The sequence below is a fragment of the Lontra canadensis genome, unplaced genomic scaffold (genome assembly GCF_010015895.1).
Source record: "Lontra canadensis isolate GAN:19392208 unplaced genomic scaffold, GSC_riverotter_1.0 scaffold97, whole genome shotgun sequence".
Taxonomy (NCBI): domain Eukaryota; kingdom Metazoa; phylum Chordata; class Mammalia; order Carnivora; family Mustelidae; genus Lontra; species Lontra canadensis.
This window is the reverse complement of record NW_022631091.1, coordinates 7,930,327-7,955,517: the sequence shown is the minus strand read 5'-3', so window position 1 is coordinate 7,955,517 and position 25,191 is coordinate 7,930,327. Positions and strand designations below refer to the sequence as shown.

The window sequence follows — 25,191 nt, the reverse complement described above, 5'->3', positions numbered from 1 at the left end:
GGCCATCATATGCAAAATAACACAAAATAGAAATAACCTAAAACCAAAAATTTACATAAAAACACCAAGCAATTAAGTTACTTCTAGAAATGTCAAGATGCATTGAAAAACACTAAAACGATCACATCTCACCCAGTAAGTTCCTGTGAAAGATGTCCTTCACTATCGCTGATCCACATACTCCACTGTCCCCCAAAACTTCTGTTTGGCTCAGATGCTGCCTGACCCAGCTGCTGACCCGTACCAAGAGAGCAATACACTGACCTGTCCTTTGAGTTCAGATACTGAATGCTGGTCTCGTCATCCCCTGACAATTCAGAGATCACAGCAAAATAAGTATGTGTAAGTGCTTTTTGATAATCACCTTGGTGGTGGTATGATCTGAGACGACTGCGTGTATAATGTAAGGTGAAGGAAGTGACTGTGGGATTCCCTAACTCTTCTGTCCATGGTCTTTAAAAAGTTAAGGATTCTCAGTGTAAAAAACGTGTGATTAAATGAAACTTCTGTAGTCCTGAATTTGAATTGGACACATCAATATGAACTCAGGTATTTTATCTCAAAAGCTTTTAAAGGGAAAGAAGCAATCATTTATCCTGCTATATGAAATGTCTCACTTTATAAAAAGTATTCCATGAACGACTAGAAAATAAGTAGAATTTCATCATGTGCAACCCACTAACAAATTCACAGATTAATGAGAAGACAGACAACCGGGCACTGGATTCCTAACAACAGAGCATGCCACTTACATAGTCTTTACAGAGGGACCAAGCCTCTGGATGTAGCCGCTCATCTGCAGGAAATCGAACACAGGAACATGCTGAACTACACCATGTGTTTGAAAATAGCAAAACACATACTGTAAGAAACTACCAGCTGTAAATTTGGCTGTACATTTTAAGGAAAAGATAGGGAGGGGCACCTGGGTGGCTCAGTGGGTTAAAGCCTCTGCCTTCGGCTCAGGTCATGATCCCGGGGTCCTGGGCTCGAGCCCCGCATCGGGCTCTCTGCTCGGCGGGGAGCCTGCTTCCTCCTCTCTCTCTGCCTGCCTCTCTGCCTACTTGTGATCTGTCTGTCAAATAAATAAATAAACTCTTAAAAAAAATAAAATGAAGGAAAAGATAGGGAACGGGACTATAAGAAGTAAAACAGACAAGAAAAGCATCCATTTCTTTTTAAATGGAAGATCACCTCATAGTAATTTAGGTGAGGACTATAAAACTCAAGATTAATGGTTACTGGTGGGCGGGGGGGGGCTGTGGCTGGACTGGCACAGGAGGGGCCCCTGGGACACGGGCAAGGTTCTGAGTGGTGGCTGGAGGGATGTCTACTGAGTAATGCGCTATGCTAAATACTTGTTCTGTTAGGTCTGTGCGTGCTGTTTCACAGGGAAAAGCTTCAGAATCCAGTAAAGTGACCGGGAATAAGATCAATATGTCAACAAGAATGGAAATGTAATAAAAAATTACATTAATAATAGGGCCAGAGAATACTTAGGAATTAACTTTTATGAAATATAGAAGCCCTCTATGAAAAAATTATAAAACTTGACTAAAGAACCTAAGAGAAGACCTATTATGTGGAAAAATACTTGTTTCTTGCATGGAAGGAGGACATTGGATTGATGGACGGCAGGGGCTCCTCTCCTAGGCATGTTCACTACAGAAATGTCTGCTCTGAACCACAAACAGGCATGCAAGGGTGCTCCCTACCGCGCTGTTCATGATGCTCCAACACTGCCCATAAGGAAGGAAACCGGTAAATACGTAAAGGTACGTAGGTGAGGGTGTTGTACATCTGTGATGCTATCAGACTTCACGACATACTGACTGAAAAACAGCAAAGCTATAAAACAACAAATGCTTTGGTATGATCTAAACACGGGACCAAAAGGAAAGAATCTGCACAGAAGAGGGCTTCGGAGATACCTGGGGAACTAAGCAAAAGAGAGAGAAGGAAAGAACTCCTCCTTTCTGATTGCATGCCTCTGAACTGCTTGAAAGTACACTTTGACAAATTAACTCAAACAATAAAACCCAAGAACTTACAAATTTCCAGGTAATACTCATGAGAAAAACAAACACCTCACCAGGCTGTACACACAGCCCAGCTTTCATACTGAAGGACTCTGGCCAAGGGGCAAATACCACAGCTGAGGCCAGCGTTTGCTCACCTGAGAAAGAAGACAAAACCAAATTACAGGTTTTGTGAGAATTACAGGCAATGAATGTATCGGGGAAACAGGAGGTGCTCGATATATGGAACATAATAAACCCATGTTTCGTGAGCAATCTTAAATTTTCAGGTAGCTCATCCATTATCACTGGACATACCATGAAATGTTGATTGAAACAAGCAAGCAAGCACACACTGAAATGGTTTCAGGCAATTATATCTAAAATACAACTTGAACAGTATGATCACACGAATCTTACAAGGTATCATTTATGACATCAATCGAACACTCTTATAAACAGCATTTATTGTACAGAGTACTCTGAAGGAAGAGAGATGCGCGCAGCCGTCCGCGCTCATTAACGCGGCTCCTCTGGCCTGCAATACTGAGAAGGCGGAATGTGTCTGGCACAAAAATAACCCCTAGGAGTCACGAATTAGAAAAACAACACTTTTAAAAAAGATTTTTACTTTTCTGGTAGAAATATAAAAACTGTGGTTTATGGGGAGGAAATTAAACAAAAGAAAAAGTCCAATCAATTGCAGAAGTGGTGGCTCTAACACTTGAAGTTTTGTGCCTCAAACCAACTTGCTGACAGCGGCGTGTGTTAAAATCTACATATAAATAAACGGGCAGCGCTGCCCAAACAGCAGCACAGTATGAGCAACTTACATAACGCTGCGGCGTTCTCTCTGCAGAAGGGAGACCGCTTCTCGGCAACCCCGCCAGGAACGCGTGCTGGAGAGCTTCACGGGGTGCTGCAACCCACAGAACATCATCTTACCAAATCGGGGCCGTCCGCAACACCACCATTTACATGTACCAAAACGGATTTGTTTTAAAAACAAGTGGGTGCAGAGGCAGGAGTACATAACAGCCATTATGTCGTCTTCCTGAAACCCTTTAGAATAGGGTAGATATTTTCAAATGCTTCATAAATTTCCGCTCTGACTTTAGCACCTATGAAGACAAGTTGGAGAAGAGAGTCGGAAAAAGCTTTTAACATGTTAAAGAGGTAAAATTACTTTAAAACTACAAGCACAATTCTCTCCATTACCAGTTAGACACAGACACTAAAACATTAATGAGGGAATCCCTTGTCACAAAGCTGTTTTTGTTTTTAGAGTATTGTTTTCCTAAAATGGGTTTTTAAAACTGTTAAAAACTGTGCCCTGGATGGCTGCAGCTTCCTTCAGCAGTTCACATGTGACCAGTGTCAGTCCCTGCATCAGCACGTGACCTGAGCAGTTTGTGACCCAAGCGCGCGGAAGCAATGACCAAACCTTATTCTCCCACTTACTGCCTTCAAGCAAACTCTTCTGAACCTTCGCCTGTTGTCTCCAAATGGCATTGCTGATGAATCTCAAAGTTCTACTGGAGGGTTTCCAACTTAAAATGTCATCTCTTAACCAATGTAATGGCTACCTTCCCTGCTCTCCCCACTACGGGTCTTGCTGTGGTCTACTTTCCCTGCTCTCCCTTGCCCTGGCGGATATGTTTCTCATCAGACTGTTAGGGTGGAGGAGAACAAAGGGGCAAAGGCATCCGTCTGTACCACTTGCTAGCCACCTGTCCCCAATCTGTGAAACTTCTTCTCGGCACTGAGAAAATGCTGTTCTTGAAATTCTTTCAAACCTTCAGACACTACTTTCTGTTACAACTTACCTGTTAATACAACTTTTCCAGAAACAAAAATAAGAAGAACAATTCTGGGTTTGATCATTCTGTAGATTAAACCAGGAAATAACTCTGGCTCGTAACTAGGAGGAAAATGGCAAAAAACAGTTTAGAAATTAAAAGCTGTCCATGCTTTAGGGCAAAATGAGGACCAGCACAGGGAAAATACTGACTAAGCCACAAACTCACTGGGCGGTGAACCCAAAGGAGAGAGAACTTAAGGGCAGTAAGGGCAATCTGTCATCAGCACTTGAAGACCTATCTCTAATGAGTCTGGATTTTCTGATGTAAGTGAAAATGAGACCTTCAGTTTTATGCTCTGCAGTGTCTTACCTTACCAAGGGTCATGAGTGGCATGTCTGATTCGAACCCCAGCAGCCTCATTTTCCCAGTTCAGACAGACTGAACCAGTTATAACATGTGTGATTAACCTAGTGGAAATGCAAAACAGGCTTCCCTGAGGAAGGTACACTTGGGAGGACATCTGAAATGTGAGAAGTTTCCTAGGTGGAAAGTGCAACAAGAGGGTGCCAGGTATAAAACTGATCAACAAAAGCCTCTGTCCAAGAGGGGCAGGGCAAGTCTGAGGGGCGCAGGGAGCAGAGAGGCTGGAAAGGTGGGCAGTGGCCTTGTAAGTGGCAGGGAAAATAAGAGGAAAGAATATTCATTTTACTCAAGTTTACACTTTGCTGGTAGAGCACATATAATGTTCAGCAGAAGAAATAAAAAAAAACTGGGGATAAAAATTGACAGAAGAGGTTACAGATTTAATTAATGCATTTAAAATGCACTGATTGAGCAATAAAATAACAGGGAATCAATTTCATCCCAGTCAAGGAGAATAACAGATGTTAATAAGTGAAACAGGAAGCAGGAGAAGAGTGAGAATAACACATTTTCCAAGACATAAGGAAAAAACCTCAACCTTAAATACATTTGCCACTACATCACTGCGCTTACGTACTGTCCGTTTCGCACGTTTTATCATGACCAGTGTTTACACAGATTACGAACAAACTGTTGCCACAGGCAGTACGTTTCAGGCTCACCTGCTAAACTGCTGGTGGGTCAGCACGAGGCCTTCTAGCCTTATCGGGAACTTCACGTCACAGCTCCCCACCATGTTCTGAATCTTGAAGTCCAAGAACTTGGCTGGAAAACCTAACTTCTGTACAACTCTGGCATATTTCCTCGCTGCTAGTCTGGACTGTTCTTCACTAGGGAAAGGAAAAAGTGAGATAGTCATAGTCAAAGCCAAAAAAAATAATTACTTACATGAATAACTTATAAAAAGTCCAAACTAGAAAAGCTTATTTTTTAAAAAAGTGAAAAACGGCACCCTCCCCCAGTAAGAGAAAGTAACAGAAGACATTAACTATTTTATTATAAAGTACTCCTATGTCCTTGGCAGAAAATTGCAGGCTTACACCAAATTACTGACACGCCCAGGTTTTATAAAAGTAGAGCATCACATCTCCACCACTATCATTAGTATTCCTATATTTTACCCCACAACCCTGAGACGAAAATTAACAACTTCATTCTGACAGGAAATCGTCATCTCTGATGCGATTTGTACGTGACGACTGCATACACTAATTCTATCCTCTTTTATGTCAAATCTCTCATTATCCATTCTTACTACTCATCAGTTGGGTAAAACTACGGCTTAGTACTGCAGAGCTTACGTAAGAAAAGCAAAATAAAAGCAGTAACACCATTATGAGCAAAAGACCCTCAAGTGCAGGGGTCACAGGAATGACAAAAATTCAGCACACATATATGCAATGCTTTTTTTTTTTCTTGAGGAAAATAAATTTATTTGCAGTTTCCTATTTCACTAAAATAAACCAGACACACACTATTCAGCATGTAGCAAAGGGATAAAGAAGGCTGAACAGTGCACATGAAAAGCATGTCTGGGAAAGAAAAACTGCCTAGAACTGATTGATAAACCAGAAGTTTTCGATGCTCCATCCAGGGGAAACAGGTCTCCTACTTGAAGACTTCTGTGAAAGCCAGGGATAGACCCGCATCTTGGCTTCTGAAAAAAACTCAGAGACCAGGAACCACAACATCCGCAGCAACAGCCTTCCCTTCATCAAATAAGCAAAGGCATCCACAGTCCCCTCTGCGTGTGGACAACTCCAAGGCACAGGAATTATCTTTTACTTCAGAAGTTTAGTTTACTTCATTTGCTCAAGCTTTACGAAGCTGATGTATCTACTCCTCCCCCAACCACTGCCTTCCACCAGTTACACGGCGTCTGCTCCATAAGGCTTAGAGTCAAGGCCCGAAGCATTAACCTTCCCAGACAGGATCACTCCGGACAGGTGCAGAGTACAGGCAACAACCCTTGTCCGGAAAGGGGACACTAGTTAGGACCTGCACAACCCCACCCTCCTGAGGCCGACGGCCTGTAACAAGGGGCAGCGGGGCTCTGTGGCCAACACACAAGGGGCTGTCCCGCTACCAGGACCCAGCCCATCTGGACTCCCTCACACCATCAGCTCTGAGATTTTGTGGTTCCTGACCCATTTTTTTTTCACTTGGGGATGAATCTGTGCTATATATAAAATTTTTCACGTACAGGAATCCTTAGTCATAGCTTGGATGTTACATTTTATCAAATATACATAAAATGCAACTGGATAATCACGGTAACATATGACCAGGAGAAGGAACTCCTTAACCCTACCTCTTGGCTCCTGTGCACACCATCTTCCCAGAACTGAATATCAGTGCAGTGGTTCGGGGCTCTCTTATTCTCATGATTACAGCAGCAAATCGCTAAAAGGGTCAGAGACAACCGTCAATGAGGTCATGCCCAACTGCTGATTTCCTTTAGAAGAACAATGACAAATACACATACAGAGTCACATACGGAGTCCTCGTAAGGTCTGACACGTGTTCCCACACAGGCTTCCCTCATAGCATCACGCATGCTTTTTGCACAGGGAGCAGAATGAATGGTGACTACTAAGTAAGGCGAGCCAAGGTCTGTGCATTCTTTCACAGACATCCCAACAAGAAGTAGCATTTGTGGGGTGCCTGTGACGCAGGCAGTAAAGCAACCAGCTCTTAGTTTCAGCTTAGGTAGTAATCTCAGGAGGGTTGTGGGATAGAGCCCCAAGTCGGGCTTCGGGCTGGGCGTGGAGCCTGCCTGGGAACTGTTCTCTCCCTCTCGCTCTACACCTCCAATTAAAGAAAAGAAATAATATTTGCAAAACGTTTTATTTTATTACATCCTTAATAAATACCAGTACTTCTTCCTACCTTGTATTTGCTAGCCTCTAGAATTGTAACTTCTCTGTTTTATTAATGATATTTTTGGCAGACAGACTGATAAACCTTCTCTCCTCCAGAGTGGGAGTAAAATCAGATTACAAACATACCAAGAAGTACTGAAATGACCTTCTGTTTCCAACTGGCTTTTGAAACAGTATTAAAGTATTAACACTTACAAAATTCCAAATTAAGAAAAAAATCAAAGTTTTTATCTTTAATTTCTACTTTTTAAGTTTTAACAATGTTTTTATTGCTAACATTATAACTCAAAGGGAACATATTTGAGCCATGGATTGAATTAATGGCCTACAATACTAGCTTACATGATAAAAGGCAAAAAATAGCTTTCAAATAACTAAAAATTTTAATACCTGGTAAAGAAAAATTCATTTCTAATCAAGATGACTCTTCAACAAATCAGACAGCTTTAGCAATTTTAGTTTAAAACTGTGGTCCCCTGGGGCGCCTGGGTGGCTCAGTGGGTTAAGCCTCTGCCTTTGGCTCAGGTCATGATCTCAGGGTCCTAGGATCGAGTCCCGCTCTCTGCTCAGCGGGGAGCCTGCTTCCTCTTCTCTCTCTCTGCCTGACTCTCTGCCTACTTGTGATTTCTCTCTGCCAAATAAATAAATAAAATCTTAAAAAAAAAAAACAAAAACCTGTGGTTCTCCCTCAGATTTCACCATCATGCAAAAATACTAGCACTATATTCTAGTTTATACAAGTCCCAGGAAAAGCCTCATCATTTAGCACTTCTTAAATTCCCTCTACTGGTTTTCTTGGTCAAACAGGATCAATTCACTGGAGACTATAAAACTGTAAAATTACATATTCAAAGTAAATAAAATGATAAAAGATTAATTATTCTAATGCTACACATGATACAGGCTTGCCATGATGGATAAACAGTTACTTCCAGATGTTAGTTACCCTGGGATCTTGGACAAATACTTAAAAAAATATTAATATTTAGATAATTTCTTAAGATAAAGATAAAAACACTGGTCAATAAAGTTTTTATGGTATTTACTTTCTTTTTAATATTTGATATAATAACCATTCACTTTCTTGGTGGAAGGACAATGTTGATATACATGTTTACCATTTTAAACAATTAAAGAACGAATATATATCGTGCTCTGATGGAGAGACAGCAAGACATTTCTTGGTCTTCTACCTTCTAATTTTCCTTGCATCTGTAAGCAACAACACTTGATTGCTTTGGCTGAAAGTAGTAACTAATATAAATGGTAAAGACTATACCAGACACAACAGGTAATAAGTATATATTGTACCTTCTTACTAAGGAAATTATTACAGTTTTTAATATCACAAATTCAACATTTTGTCTTTTACTTAACATGCTGATATTACATTTCAAAGTGAAAGGTAAAATGGTTTAAATGATGAAAAAAGTTCAACAGTTCTGCCTTTTCCTTTTTCTCCTTAGATTCTTACTCTAAGTATTAAAAAAAAAAAGAAGAAGAAGAACTTTTTCTTCTTCTTCTTGGATCCAAGTATCTTTGTGGTTTCCTAAATGGCCATTAGGTAACCATAAAGGTTTATTCTCATACCATAAAAAGGGGCTCTGAAACAACTAGCCATATTTGATGTTCTCCATATTTTAATTAGCTCAACCAAGCTGACCAAAGTCTCAACAGTTAAATGAGCCATTTTTGTTCTTAGCCAGTTGTGACAGCAATTTTTATTTTGGACCTTTCTACCTAGGCTACATCTTCCTCACTTGTATATAAAAGGCAAGGTTGTATTTTAGAGATTTAGACACTTGCTCCAAGATCATTACTTAACATTTTTCTCAACCCACAGCTCATCCAACTTAGCTATCTGCTATCACTGACAAACATTCCCCTACACTTCTGTATTGCTTTGTCTGCTTCCTATGTAACTGTGAAACAATGCTCGACTCTAAACCCAGCTACTTTACTTCCCTTCCCTTAAAAAAGAAAAATAAACTATTTTAATAAACTATCAAAATATATCTAAACCTGCCTCATTCTGACTGTTTTGCTCTGGTGATATACCCTAAAATGAGTCATTCAGTAAAGATTCAAATATTTAACATAATCAAGGTATACTTTATACTGATATAGTTTAACTTCTAAATATTATTATAAAATACAGTTACAACAGCTCTTTTTACTAAAATAATTGTCCTACTAGAGGTTCATGAGTAAATATTAATAGTAAGATCTAGGTTTATGTCATGAGCAAAATAAGAGTTTTCTATCTTCTCTGGATATCTCCAATTAAAACATTAAACATAAATTAGTGACTTATTAGAAAAATCAGACTTCTGAAGGAAATATCAATTTTAAGATTACACCGTACTCTAGGGAAAGAGGTGTCGCTAACTTATCAAACAGCAGCTCTTACTAGGGTTAGCCACCACTGACAACACAATAATATATAGATTTTCAAGTTGAGAAGGGAGGCAGAAACTTAGTCATCGTATTTCTCTGTTTTATTTAAATATCTCAAAATGTCTTGGTTCCACTCAAAATCATCTTCAAATTTTGATACTTAGGCACGTAGCACACACATGTATACATACCAACAAAAAGGCACCAAGAAGACAGACAAATATGTACACTGATTCAAACTTTACAAACATATTGGTGAGGATACTTAACTTGAGAAGTTCACAAGGATACTTCACAAGCCAAGAAAAACTGTTATAGAGGGCAAAACTCTCAACTCTCACTTAGATGTGATCTAGTAGCCAAACCAAAAACTTCAGATACGCTTAATCATAGTGTGTACGTAGTTCTCCCACTGACTGAAGCTTTCCTTTGTTAAAAGGCCAAGGCTAAAACAGTCCACATTTCCAAAAAGTTTTATTTTCTTTGGCCTAAAGTCTCAGCCCTAATGACAAGGTGAGTTACACCTCAAAATCCCCCCAAGTTCTCACCCTATGACGCTGTTCCTGAAAGACCTAGGAAAACTGGCCTGGCCCCCACTAACGGTCCACTAATTTTCTGTTGGTCTTGTCAAGCACAGGCCTCCTCTGCTACTGGAAAGTGGAGTATTCCTGTGAAGCCTTTTGTAAGCTGAAATGGAGTAAAGTGAGGAAACAATTACCGTTTTGTAAAAACAAAAATTCTCCTCAGATGTCTTTCTGTTAGCAAAAACAGGTACTAAGGTACGTCTTTCATAAAAGCAAAGTGACTTAATGCAAACTTCTGGATAGCACAGGAAACCTCTACTGGTCAAACCAATGTCATATACAGAGGAGTCATTTACCCGTTCTGGGTCAGCTACACTTCCAGAGGAAACATCACCGCACACATCTCTACATGACATATAGGGAGCAGACGGAGACACGAAAGAGACATCAGGGGAAGTCGGCTTCAAACTGCCTAGATGAAAGCGTTTCAGGCTCTCCTCCCTGAAACACTTCTCAAGCATCAGGATTAGAAGCATGGACACCTGCCCCAGCTTGCATATACTCAGAATCCAAATGGCTGTGGGTTCTGCCTGAACACTAACCCCAAATCTACTCAAAGGCCTCCAGAAAGTGATGACTCCCGAAAATACAGCTTCCTCCCAAGACTTCTCTGAATCAAGGACAGCACAACAGACTTTGTGTATTTACTGCCTTTTCTTTCTCTCACTTCTTCCCTTTGGTTTTCATCATTCTGTACTGTTTCCAAAACGGTATGAGAACATGATTTCACTTTGTGTATGAGATTTCTACCCTGACTGCGGAGTTCCTGAACTAAGACAGGAGTTCCTGGATTGTGGCTCAAAAAACACATGAAACCACTCCCCCAACAATCACAAATTCACGGGCTAAAACAGAGCCAGCTAATGACACTGTCCTCAGCTATTTACTGGCCAGCCACGTAGTACTGGTACAATTGCTAGTAAGTGGATAAATATTGGGGGTGGGCAGGGGGGACGCAGAACAATCAATCACTTGAGATAAAAAGACTTCAATCCTAAAACTGACCCAACTGATTCTTGGGAGTTAATTCTTCGGTTAGGCATCAGAAAACTAAAACAAAACAAAACAAAACCTGGATATATGAAGTGAAATCCATTTATTTCTTAGAAGACTTAAGATGCTTCTTATCCTTTGCTACTCTACCACTGTCAAGTATCCACGTGCTCGAAGGCTGCCACTTGGCCACTCTTTTCAAGGTGACGTTCAAATAATGCCACATGAGACAAAGAGTAAAAGCCTCACGGGCAACCCAGACTGGGAATTTAACCAAAGCGGGAACATGGGAGACATCAGTAAAGGAAATGGTGCTCACCTGGCAAAAATGAGAGGCACAAACCAGACAATGACACACATTACACAGCCAGCCAGTCACATATAATTCAGTTAAATTCTCAAGTTTTTCTTTCTGCCTAGTTTTCTTTTTCTTATATAAAACCTTACTCTTTGTTTGACAAAATAAATTTAATACCAGCTCCCCAGGTAAGAAAGTAAATAGCATGCTAAGAACAGATGTTCTCAACTTTGGGGGAACTGTCTTCTGCTGGGCCCTGTCCCAGAAGCCTTCAATCTGATCATCTTCCACATTCAAACACCTCACCTGTCTGCTCTGGTCCTCAAAGAATGTCCACTCGTCTGTGAATGCAAATAGGTACTATTTTTTTTTTTAAGATTTTATTTATTTATTTGACAGACAGAGATCACAGGTAGGCAGAGAGGCAGGCAGAGAGAGAGGAGGAAGCAGGCACAATCCCAGGACCCTGAGATCATGACCTGAGCCGAAGGCAGAGGCTTTAACCCACTGAGCCACCCAGGCGCCCCTGTACTATTTAAAAACACAAAAACAAAAAACAGCTTATCTACTAATGCAGAGTCTTACCATGTACTCAGGCTGCTACCTTAACAACAAAAATCTTATAGGTATGTTATCCCACAATCTTTTTACTATAAAAAGTTTAAAAGTTATACAAATTTAGAAAAATATAATAAACTCCCTTGTACTTACCATCCAATTCTGAAAATTATTAACTTCTGGCCAACCCTGTTTCATCCAAATGCCCTTCCCCAATTCTCCAACTGGATTATTTTGAAGTAGATTCCAGAAAGCCTATCATTCCACTCTACACAGATCTCAAAACATAAATGCAATCACACTACATATTTTGTTCTTTAATGTCACAGGATCCCCATCATAATGCGTAAATAAATTTTAGTAGTTTAACATGTAGACTGCTATTACTCTAGGGTCTCTCACATGGTGGCTCTTCAATAAAAAAATTTTTAAAAATACGCATTTTGCTATAATTCCTCATTTTGTTGGTACCAACAAACGGAGGCATGACACAAACATTTTGGTCTAGTGACCTTTAACAGTAAATTCCTGTATTATTACAGTTTAAAATACATTAAAATCGCTCTGACCTTGGGATTATATTCAGCATTTCGGGCACGAAGTGCAATGGTCTTTAGGTCAAGTTTACAGCCAAGATTCACGGTGGATACAATATTTCTGCAAGAAATTTGAAAAGAAAACATGATCATTTATTTAACTTTTACAGGTTGAGATGTTAGATAATTATCTAGAAATCTGATTCTTTTACTAGAACAAATTTAATGATATTCAATTTATTTCTTTAAATTGTTGACATTTATTAAGTGTTTACCACACACAACGGTCAGCATCTTACATAGTTACCCACTTAATACTTACAATGCACTAGGAAGTAGTAACTATTAACATTCACATTTTCAGAGGAAGACGCAGAGGCTTAAATGGGGCAGTTACCTTGTGCCAGGTAAGTCAGGATTTGTGCTCATCTATCCCTAGAGCCATGCCTTAGCCTTCTGAATCTTGAAGCCCTGATAAGCCCTTTGAATGAAACTAATTGCCCTTAAACCATCATGCGCTGAGGAGGAGCATCACCATCCCGTGAATACTGATTCCAGACGGCAAATGCACCTCCAGTTGTTTCTAGCTCATTGCTGCTTTTGATTCTTTTCCTGTCCTGTCAAAATGCAATACTCTGAAAACCTGATGGCGGCTCACAATTTGGTTGGATAAGAGGACAGCTGGGTACCTTAATACACAATTGTTAAGAGCAATTAGAATGATCAATCCAATGAATGTTTTCATTTCTACATCATCAGTTTCCTTCTAATCAACTTTATATGCACACCTACCTCTGGCATTTCTCTCCTTACAAACGGAATCAAGAAGGTAGTGGGGCACCTACCACGAATTAAGTCATACAACTGCTACACGTATTCTTATTTTTTCTTTTTTTTTTAACCAACAGCAGTGCATAAGGGTCAAACTTCTCCATATCCCCAACATTTGCTATATTGTTTTTGACAGTAGCCATCCTAACGGGTATGAGGTCGTATCTCACTGCAGTTTTGATCTGCATTTACATAAACAATGTTTAGCGACCTCGAGCACCCTTTGATGTGCTTATTGGCCATTCACGAATTTTCTTTGGAGAAATGTCTATTCCAGTCCTTTGCCCATTTTGCAATCAGGCTCTATGTTTTTTTGTTGGTGGGTTTTTAGCTCTCTAAATATCTGGATAATTATCATTTATCAGATACACAATTTACAAGCATTTTCTCCCACCTTGTGGTTTGCAGTTTTACTCTGTGAACAGTCTTTTGATACACAAGTGTTCAAAATTTTCATGCAGTCCAATTTATCTATTTTTTTTCTGTTGTTATCTCTGCCTTTGGAGTCGCATCCAAGAAAATACTACCAAATCCAATGTCATGAAGCCTTTGTCCTACGTTTTCTTCAGAGTTTTATTGTTCTGAGTCTTACACTGAAGTCTTTGATCTACTTTTAGTTTTTTTGTTTGTTTTTTATATCCAAAATCCTGTCATCTTGATTCATGGTGCTTTTAGAGCTGCTTCCGCCTAAAGGAAGGCTTTTCCTCCTGTGGGCTGACAGAGGACAGTGGAGCAGCTGACACACAAAGCTACCATTTACGGGTGACTAAAGACAGCGGTGATTCTGTAGCATCCCAGGTACTTCACGTCCATGAAGTAGGAGCTGGGGCTCTGCACCAGGCGCTTCTTCTTGTACTTCCTCTTCTCCTCTTCTGGGGTCGAGTAAAGGAGGTCCGTCATGACAGGCATGTTCTCATGGGGAGGCTGCCGCCAGAAAGGCCATTTCGAGTTAGTTTTTGAATGTGGTGTTAGTTAAGGGCCCAACTTCATTCTTGTGCATGTGGATATCCAGTTGTCCCAGCACCATTTGTTGCAAAGACTATCTTCTCTATCGAACAGTCTTGGCACCCTTGACAAAAATCATTTGACCATATATGCAAGGGTTATTTCTGGGTTCTCTGTTCTACTGCACTGGTCTAAATGTCTATGTCTATGCCAATACCCTGCTGTTTTGATCACTGTAACTTTGTGGTAAGTTCTGAAATCAGGAAGTGCCAGTGTTCCAAGCTGTTCTTTTTCAGCAGTGTTTTGGTTATTCAGGGTCCCTTGGGATTCCATATGAATTTCAGCCTGAGTTCTTCTATTTCTGCAAAAAGTATCATTGGGATTTTGATAGGGATAGCACTGAATACAAAGATTATTTTGGGTAATATTAAGTTTTTGACAATATAAAATCTTCCAATCTATGAATATGAGATGTCTTCCCACTTATTCAGGTCTTCTTAATTCAGCAATGTTTTATAGTTCTCATCATAGTCTTTCACATCCTTGGTTAACCTAATCCCTGAGTATTTTCTTCTTTTTGATGTTGTTCATGGAATTGCTTAATTTCCTTTTTATATTGCTCACTGTGTACAGAAATGCAACTGACTCTTGAGTGTTAACTCTGCATCTTGCCACTTTTCTCAATAAATTCACTTATTATATCGAATACTTTTTTGTGGAATCTTTATGATTTTCTATGTGTAAGATCATAACATCTGCAAAGAGATAACTTTACTCCTTCCTTTCTACTCTGGATGCCTTGCATTTCTTAGGACTGCTCCGACTAGAACTTCTAGTAATCTGCTGAATGTAAGCGCCTTATTCCTGATCTTACAAGAAAAGCATTAAGTCTTTCAACATTGAGTATTAGGCTTGCTGTGACTTTTTACATATGGATTTTACTAAGTTAAGATAGTTTCCATCTTTTCCTATTTTGTGGACTGTTCTTATCATGAAAGGATGTTGAATTTTGTCCGTTCTTTTTCTGCATCAACTGTGATGATCACTTTTCTTCATTTCATTGTTCTGGAGTATTACACTGGTTGATTTTTGTATGCTGACCCACCCTTGCATTCTAAGAATAAAAATCCCACTTGCTCACGGTGTATATAATACGCTGCTTAATGATGTTTCCTAGCATTTTGTTGAGGACTTCTCCATCAATGATCATGGAGATACTCGTCTGTAGATTTTTTTTTTTTTACAGTGTCTTTGGCTTTGGTGTCAGCACAGTGCTGGATTCACTGAATGAGTTAGGAAGCATTCCCTCCTCAATTTTTTTGGAGAAGTTTGGGAAGGACTAGTGTTAGTTCTTCTTTAAGTGTCTGCAAGAATTCCCCAAAGCCATGTGGTCCAGGGCTTTTCTCCTGCTTTACCATCCCCCTCAGAATCCTTTCCTTTCTTTTCTTTTCTAAGTTTATTTATTTAAATAATCTCTATACCCAACACGGGCTCAAACTCACAACTCTGAGATCAAGAGTCACATGTTCTTCCAACTGAGCCAGCCAGGCTGCCCTTAAAAACATATTCTTATATATTCATTAATTATTTACCCCAATTCTTCATAAGCCTCTAAGATTTAGAAGCCATTGAATTCCCACCCAGAAGGGCTCTTAGCTGATATGGAAACTCAGTAATGTGGCTGACTAGATGCTCTGTAGAGTATCAGAAAGTTTAAGGTGCTGGCAAGAAACAAATACCCCCATCACAACTAGTTATAATTTGATTTAAACAAGAGGTGCAGGGCACCTGGGTGGCTCAGTGGGTTAAAGCCTCTGCCTTCGGCTCAGGTCATGATCCCAGGGTCCTGGGATCAAGCCCCGCATCGGGCTCTCTGCTCAGCAAGGGAACCTGCTTCCTTCTCTCTCTCTCTACCTGCCTCTCTGCCTACTTGTGATCTCTGTCTGTCAAATAAATAAATAAAATCTTAAAAAAAAAAAAAAAACAAGAGGTGCAAACTTAAATGCCCACAAGACCCAAACAAGTATGCAAGACAACAGGGAGTGGTGTTGACAAAGGTGAATTCACAAGTGATTATCTCTCTAAATCAGTAAAATGCAAAGTGTCTGATTTTTAAAACTATGTCAGGTCAAACACCCGAGGCAAGATCTGGGTAACAGGATCCATAAGTAAACATTACTTAGTTCTAAAAATGACCAGAGATGGCTTACAAAAAAACTAGATGATGTAGTTATTGCAAATGACCCCTCAGTTCGGCAGTAAGTTTCCCAAAAGCAAAAGCTATATACTTCTCATTGACAGATACATGAGAATATTTATGTGTTTTTCATAATTTTTTTTCCTACTCCCACCTACCCCACACCCAATTCGGTTACATAGAGAACCCATTTCATTTATGTAGAAATGTCCATTCAGGACAAGAAAAGACATCCTCAGCTCGTGGAAAGGACACGGCTTTCCAAAGAGTTATATGCAGCCCTCATAATAACTAATGAAGACAAACAAGGATCACCATGAACTCACGAAAACGAAGTAACTCATCTTCCCTTCCCAGAAACTGAAAACCTGACAAGGGAAGGACACGACACAAGGCTTGATTCACCAGATCAGCCGCAGGGAAATGTCTGTAACAACTGGGTAGCTTGTGTTTCTGTATTTGGCCCAAAATTATGAGCACAAGCTACCAAATGTCTGAAGATGTTATGCGAGTCCTTTACTGAAGGGACTGACTCACGAAGGCAGCTTAGCATCCCTTTCTCGTGTGAGAGAGAGCAAATGTTAGCATGTGATTACCACTGGCACGACATCCTTCAACAAATTAATCCACCTGAAAACAAGGACCAGCACCCAGTCAAGGGAGCCTTCTAGGGTAAGGGAGAAGACACAACAGGAAGTACTCACTGCAGCTGCGGCACGATCCCCGAGCTCTCAGAGGCTGGTGTGGCAGGGGTAATGGGGGTCATGGGGGTCATGGGGGAGGGATACAGTGGAGTGGTGCCCGGCAAGGGTGCAGTGGTAAGAGTCTGTGAGTGGAAGAGCTGTGGTGTCTGGCCCGAGGCCCCCTGGGTGGCCTGCTGGGAGGTGGACTGCTGAACCGCGGCCACTGCCTGCTGCTGCTGCTGGGCCTGCTGCTGGGCCTGCTGCTGGGCCTGCTGCTGCTGCTGCTGCTGGGCCTGCTGCTGCTGCTGCTGCCTCTGCTGCTCCTCCAAGAGGGAAAGGCTGTTGGTGTTCTGGATAGGCTGTGGAGTCAGTCCTGTGCCATAAGGCATCATCGGACTGAAGATAGGGATTCCAGGAGTCATGGCACCCTGTGGAAAGTCAGGAGAACAGTACAGTCAGGCCAGCTGGGATTGGGTGTTTCCGGCACTTGTGCAGTAGAGGAGGAGGGGAGATGTACGAGGCCAGATGCCTTCGAGTATCACTGGGGTTATGATGCCTTAGTAAAAAGGCATTTGCTGTTCTTATACGTATCACTTTCCTCTTCACCATAACGCAGTAGGTAAAAGCTTAGTATTTGGGATCATACCCAGGTGTGAAATCCAACCCTGCAACTTACTACATGTGAAAACCTGAGGCTTAGCCCTTCAGGCATTTCCACAGGATAATAGTGTTCTAATACCGTTAGAGAGAATAAAGGAAACAACTAGAGTGACTCCCCATCTGTGTTTAAACTGTTACCCTAGTATACTGCCTAGCTAGTTCCCCGTTCACTTGCAAGGGATCTGGATCTGTCCAACTTTGGATGATTATTATATGCTTACCCTAGAGATGCCTCTTAACTAATTCAACACAATGACAGGCACAAAGAAAACACTAAAGTGTTAACAACAATAAGGACAATTATCAGAATACTCTACAAAAAGGTAGGTCATTTGCTCTCCAAAAAGTTTAAATCAAGAAAATCCAATATGTCTATCAGAACAATATCAATTTATTTTTCCAAACGCTTAACTTTTGCAGACACTGTTACATTTATTAACTCTGGGAAAGGGGAAAAACAGATGCTGTTCCTCCCACATTAAGGAAAAGAAAACTGACACCAGGAGACAAAGCTAAATGACTTTCCTGAGACCACAGTCTCCCTAGTGGAAGAAGCCACAACCACAGCTACGTTCTCCTAGATCCAGTCCAATGCACCAACCAGACACCGAAACCCATGGAGCCCACAGGGCCTGCAGAGCTCGTGGTGACGTCATGGACCTCTTAGAACTATACCCAATATTCTGGCATGAAGGGACCCATAGTCTTCATTAGATTCTCACATGGGTGCAAGATCCAAAAGACAGCCTAACCCTTTTCTACCACTTTATCTGGCAGAAAATACAAACCAAAACTGTCTAAGATATTTACACTGAATTGTTTAACCAACACAGTGGAAGGAAGAATGCGAGAGGAGGATCAACCGTATACTGCAGCCCAAATAGGATAGACATTATTCTGCTGCATCTAACACTTAGGTCTAGAAAATACTGGCAAGAAAATATTCAGGTTCCCTTACTTTGAAAAGACTAAGGTTTTTTAAAGATCTGCCTCTTTACATCACATATACAAATGAACACAGAATGGACCACAGACATACACGCAAATGGACTTCAGAAAAAAAAGTAATAGCTTCTCCTCTCTGAAAGACATCACTAAGAAAATTAACAAGTAAGCCACACCACAGACTGAGGGAAAACATCTACAGTACCTACCCCTGAAAAAGAACCCATACCCACAACACATGAAGAGCAATTACACTTCAGTAAAAGATAGACAAACAATCCAATAAACAAACACGCAAAAGATGAGGAGGACATTCTACAAATGAAGGCATGTAATGGGCCAACAAGCACTCGATAAGATGCTCAAGACTGTTAGCCATCAGGAAAATGCAAACTGAAATCACAAAGAAATACTACCAGGCAACCACCAGAATGGTGAAAAGTTAAGGCCTCAGGGGTCAGCGGGGATATGGGACGGCCAGGAACTCTCACACGCTGCTGGTGGAACTAGAACATGGTCTGACGCTTTCTTGTAAAGTGACACATACACTTACCATATGACCCAGCAATCCCACTCCTAAGTGTTGACCCCAGAGAGACAGAAACTGTATACACAAAGCCTGCTCACAAATGTTTACAGCAACTTTATTCACAAAAGCCCAGGTTTTCACATGTAGTATCAGGTTTTCACATGTAGTAAGTTGCAGGGTTGGATTTCACACCTGGGTATGATCCCAAATACTAAGCTTTTATAGAAGCCCCCCGAGTGTCAGCAACTGGAGAGCAGGTACACAAAAGGTGGTACATCTACACAACCGAGTACTACTTGGCAATGAAAATCTGCAGACATACGGACATTATATTGGGCAAAGAAAACAGACACACACAAAAGCACATCCTGATACGATTCCATTTGTAGGAAATTCTAGGCAAAACTCTCTTTAGCTGTGGATCAGCAGATCAGATGTGTATTTTGCATACACAATTATCAAAACACTTAAAATAGATGTTTTCATTTTATGAAAGTCATATCTAAGGTGGATTTTTTGTTTAAAAATCTCTTATTTAAATTCAGTGAATTAACATACAGTGTATTATTAGTTCTGGAGGCAGAGTTTAGGGATTCATCAGTTGCATACAACACACAGTGCTCATGACATCACATGCCCTCCTTAATACCCCCACCCACCTCCCCTCTAGCAACCCTGTGTTTCCTAGAGTTAAGAATCTCTTGGCTTGTCTCCCTCTCTGATTTCACCTTATTTTATTTTTCCCTCCCTTCCCCTATGACCCTCTGTTTTGTTTCTTAAATTCCACATATGAGTGAGATCATAGGGTAATTGCCTTTCTCTGACTTATAGACTATTTTTTTTTTTAGTTTTTTTTTATTTTAGAAAGCACAAGTAGGAGGAGTAGAGGAAGAGGGAGTGCAGATCCCAAGCAGACTCCACACCAAGCCCAGAGTCCAATATAGGGCTCCATCCCACAACCCATGAGATCATGACCTGAGCAGAAACCAAGAGTCAGACACATAACCGAGCCACCCAGGCACCCACAAATAACGTATCTACTTTTTAAAAAATGTAGCCTTTTGGGGCACCTGGGTGTGAGCTCAGTCAGTTAAGCAGCCACCTCTTGGTTTCGGCTCAGGTCATGATTTCAGGGTCTGGGATCAAGCCCAGCATTGGGCTCTGGGCTCAGTGCAGAGTCTGCTGGAGACTCTCTTCCCCTCCCTCCCCACACCTCTCTCTCTCAAATAAATAAATAAAATCTTAAAAAAAAATAATAGATATGTTATTTGGAAACTTAAGCATAAAAGAGAAAGATAAAACCAGAATATAAACTGGTGAGAGTTACTTTCAAAATCAAAGACCCGATCATCAACATTTCATAAATGTTTACGGAAAGATTAAGATTTATAGACAGATACATATTTTAACTCCCAAAATTAAATACTGTCATGCCTACTCAAAGCCTAATAGAACTTCTCAAGAAGAGAAACATAAAACCATATAAATCCATTTTCAACAATACATGGTAAATTCCTTCCTTCCATTTTACAGCGGCTCTAGTAATGCGGCTTCTACCGCATCTACTCTCCCCTCTGGCTGCAGTACCTGGGGGGAGGCCAGGCCCTGAGCATAAGGCGGCAGGCCGCTGTTCTGATCCATGACGTTCACCTTCTTCTGGGCAAAGCAAGAACCTTTGCGCTGGAACTCGCCTCGGCATTCAGTCTTTTCCTAGAGCGGCCCCAGTACACGCTTCTTAGCAACTTCCTCAACGGCTTGCATTATCTTCATGTACATCAAGAAACGGTGATCTGCTTTGAAAAAAGTTCAAAGTTTAATGGAATAATACAGGCAGGCTGTACAGTTTTATAAACCAGTTACCCAATTACACAAAACTAGAAAAAAACAATGAAGCTAGTTTGGAATATTTTTTCTAACCTTCTAATGCTGAAATGTTATTTTTTCTACGTTTATTGTGATGGTAGGTAGAACTGTCAATAGAACAAAAATTGTTTTATTACATATTTAAATACTTAAGAATGTTCAAAATTAAGGTGTCATAATCAATGTTAAAGATCTTTGGGGGAAAGATATCCAGAGAAAACAAATTCCTAAGCAAACGGTCATCTCTGAGTAGAAATACTTACTGAGCACTGTAGCAGTGCTATTAGACATTATATATTCTCCACAATGTCTTGGGTGTTAAGTTCAATAAATACTGAATTGGACCCAATACATTTTGACCGTTTATTGATCTACTAACTTAACAGAACACTGTAATAGAAGCTGTACAGACCCAAAAATAAATAAAACATGTTTTTATACACATAGTAACTTGAGCTCTTCGAAAGCCGTAAATACAAACTGTGTTCTACCTAGTTTTCCTTAACTCGTCTCTTTACTAGCTGCACATTTTTTATTTCTTTTAGACAAAAAAACCAAGCGACTACCTTCTGTTGAGTTTAGCTCAGATGGATCCTTAACTTGCTATGAGAACTGATAGCATCAAACAGGACTGGCTGATGAACACATCAGGAGCACCACACAGGGGCGCCTGGTGGCTCAAAGGGTTAAGCCTCTGCCTTCAGCTCAGGTCATGATCTCAGGGTTCTGGGATCCAGCCCTGCATGGGGCTCTCTGCTCAGCGGAGAGCCTGCTTCCCCCCACCCCTCTGCCTATATGTGATCTCTGTCAATAAGTAAAATATTTTTTTTTAAAAGCAGCATCTAGTTATCACATAGTAAGCACAGGATAAATGTTAGCTATTATTTCATTTTAAACATTATTATCTAATAAGATATTGTCACATATAAAACTTGCTGGTCTCAAAGCTACATGTTACATATCAAAGACACATCAGGCATGTATTGGTACAAACCGAGCACTCAGATATTTCTTGAATGAATGAGAGAATCAGACAATCACTTTAGGAGGACAAAGGATCCAAAGACTATACATCCTACATACCCATCACTGAAAAAGACCAAAAAAAAAAAAAAAGAGAGAGAGAGAGAGAGAGAGAGAAGAAAAAAGGGAATACCCACTTCAGAAAATATCAGATATAAGAAAATTATATTTTTAAAACTGTGGTCCTACAACAGAAGTGCTGCAAGTAAGAGCACGATAAGGGTACGGTCATCAGCATCAGAGCTCAGTCCGGAGGCAGGAAAAGACTCGCGGCCAGACGGACTTCCGGCAACAGAGGGTCCTACGGCGCGCAGCCGGCCACTTCGCCACCCGCCTGCGGAAAGCGCGTCACCCAGAGGCAGCGCGCGACCGCCACGCAGACCCAGACACACCGCCCGGTACTCTGAAACTGGGCGTTTTCGAAAAGCTCGGCCCGCGTCACTGCGTCCGGCGGGCAGCTGAGCAGAAACTCACACATCAGAATTTCAGGCCAAAGATCCATCGCAAGACGACAGGACTCAAGAGCGCGCGGCCCGCGAGACACAAGCTCAGAACCCGCACCGCCGGCGTCGGCGCGCCGCGCGGGCTCCGAGCGCGACTCCCGGTCACAGCGGCAAGAGCGGTGCCAAGCCTCGCACGTGCGCGTGAAAAGGTGCCCTTCGCCTTCGCCGCGGGCGCGGGCCAGTCTGGGCAGACAAAACTGACCGCAGGCGACGCTCCGTGAGGGCGGTCCCCGCTACGGCTGATACCCGAGACCAGACGCACGACAGGAGACGTTCCCAGACGCCGAGGCCCCAGACCCGGCCCGGCATTGCGACCCTCCGCGCGGGGAACCCGCGGCGCGGGCTGGGACGCCGCTGGGCTGGGGCGCGGCGTTCGGGCTGCCGGGACCTCGGCGCTCGCCGCGCTGACCGCACGCCTTTCCCGCCGGAGCACGCGCGCGCGGTCCTCCGTTCCCGCTCACGGCGGCCCCCGGAGCGCCCACTTATCTCTCAAACACGCAGCCGCGTGCGGGACGCGCTCCCATCCCGCAGGCTGACGCAGCGAACAATCACCGACGGGGAAGCCTCGAGCCTCCCGGCGTCGGCGCACCTCGGTCGGGCGCGCTCTTCCGCGCCGGGCGCCCGGCGACACCTCCGGATTCGGGAACCGCGCCGCCGGGGACCCGCACCGCTAGGCCTGCTAAGGCCCGGGCTGCTGCCTCCCCTCGGGCTCTCCGGCACCCGAGGGCCGCGGCACTCCTGCGGGCGGCCGGGCAGGCGCGCACCGGCCGGGCTCCACACGCCCTCCGGCACGACGCGGAGACGCCTCCGGCCGCAGGCTGTGCGGCGCTGCTCGGTCCGGGCCTCCCGGAGCCCGGCGCTCCAGCAACGGACGCCGCCTCCGAGGCACAGCCGCTGAGGGAACCGAGGCAGCGGGCCGGGCGGGCGGCCGGTAGAGGCCGGAGCGGAGGCGGCACGAGCCAGAGGAACGTCCCCCTCCCCCCGCGGCCTGCGCGCCCGCTCAGCGTCTCCCCCGCCCCCGCCCCGGGGGCTCGCTGCACGGTCGCCTCTGCGGGGCGAGGAGAAGCTAAAGCGGGCAGAGGAGAAGCTAAAGCGGCCGTTACCTGAGTCCCCGCAGAGACCACCGCAGGCCCGCGGAAACGAAGCTGAGCCGCGGGCGGCCCAGGCGCCCGCCACGGCGACCCTTCCCGACCCTGCCGAACTTCTGGCGCGCGTTGATGATGTCACTTCCGCCAGTTCCAGCTTTGGCCTCCGCAGGCTGCGCACACTGGGGCGGCGGCCATGGGCAGTGTGGGCGCAGGGGCACTTCCGCCGCGGCCCCGGCCCTCGGCGGAAAGGGAAGGAGCGGCGGGCGGGGCCCCCCGCAGTCCCGGACCGGGGCCGCCCGAGCGGGCCGTCCGCGGGTTGGCGCTGGCTGCGGAGGGGCAAGATCGCGGTTCTCAAACGCGGCCTTCAGACACGGTGCAGCGGCGTCGCTCTCTGCCCCAGTAGGGGGGGCGGACGACCAGCAGCCGCCCGCCGAGTGTGCCACGCGGGCGGGACTGCACAAGCCGGCCGGCCTGGGAGGCTCTCGCCGGGGCCCGGAAGCCGCCGGATGTGCGGACGCGTCCTGGCCGGTTCTGCGGCGCCGTCCCGCGCGCCCTTTCCACACTTGCCGCGGAGGGAGAGGCGCTCTGACCGGAGAGCGACCCCGGCTTTCTGGGAAGAAGGCGGCACCCTGTCCGAAGGCCCGCTCCAGCGTCAGGCCTGGCTCGGGCATGTTTAAAGGAGTTTAGGGCCGTTGATCAGTAACGGGAAGGCAGCGGCCCCTCGCTTTTCTTGACCAGGCGCAGAACGACGGTACCAGCCAGCCACGTTATCGCCGTGCTCCGAAGCTGTGCAAGGGGAATGGCTCCGTACTGTCTGGTTTGTGCAGGTGGGGCGCCTGGGTGGCTCGGTCGGTTAAGCGTCTGCCTTCCACCGGGGTTGCGATCCCAGGGTCCTGGGACGAGGTGGGCATCAGGCCCCCTGCTTAGTGGGGAGTCTGCTTCCCCCTCTTTCCTGATCCCTGCTCTCACTCTCTCAAGTAAATAAATAAAATCGTTAAGAATATATGGTGTACAGATAAAGATTACTCACAGGGGCTAAGGTGCTTGCTAGAGCTCAAAGGGTACTTGTGTGGCTGGGCTGGCAGGGGAGCCTTCAATTCCCCACTTCCAGTTTCTTCATTCCATATCTGGGATTAAAGGAGAAGGTCCTCTTCTGGAGCTACTTCCTCCTAATTGGGGACCACATAAGGATCTTGGAGAAAAGACTTTTACTGAGTGGGGGGTGGGGTCCTGTTTCTGGCATTTCTACTGAGGGAGACTCTGAGGGCATCTCCAAGCTAGTATGAAAACAGAGAACTCCTGCTTGACAGTTGCGAAAATTCAAACAACCAAAGACAAGGAGAACAAGAAATACAGCAATGCTTAATAGGGTATATTTCCGTTTAGGAGGAGTTAAATTTAGCCAATTGCTAAAAGGATCTAGAGCTGGAGCA

At 43.5% G+C, this 25,191-nt stretch overlaps 1 protein-coding gene across 1 annotated transcript; it reads right to left on the bottom strand.

Moving 5' to 3' along the window:
• Positions 1-2,520: 2,520 nt before the first annotated feature.
• TBP (TATA-box binding protein) lies at positions 2,521-20,936 on the bottom strand. The gene is made up of 7 exons (XM_032837173.1): positions 20,869-20,936; positions 17,169-17,575; positions 12,525-12,612; positions 6,555-6,646; positions 4,906-5,073; positions 3,845-3,939; positions 2,521-3,139 (listed from the first exon to the last, which is right to left on the bottom strand). Exons 1-7 carry the CDS (start codon positions 20,920-20,922, stop codon positions 3,060-3,062), a joined length of 984 nt encoding a protein of 327 aa, XP_032693064.1. The 5' UTR covers positions 20,923-20,936; the 3' UTR covers positions 2,521-3,059.
• Between the last annotated feature and the right edge of the window lie 4,255 nt (positions 20,937-25,191).

Coding starts and splice junctions, on each gene's coding strand:
- TBP (XM_032837173.1), bottom strand. CDS start 20,922: ATGGATCAGAACAGCGGCCTGCCGCCTTATGCTCAGGGCCTGGCCTCC. Junction 17,576..20,868: donor AGGGCCTGGCCTCCCCCCAG/GTACTGCAGCCA, acceptor GACTTTCCACAG/GGTGCCATGACTCCTGGAAT. Junction 12,613..17,168: donor GGGATCGTGCCGCAGCTGCA/GTGAGTACTTCC, acceptor AATTTCTTGCAG/AAATATTGTATCCACCGTGA.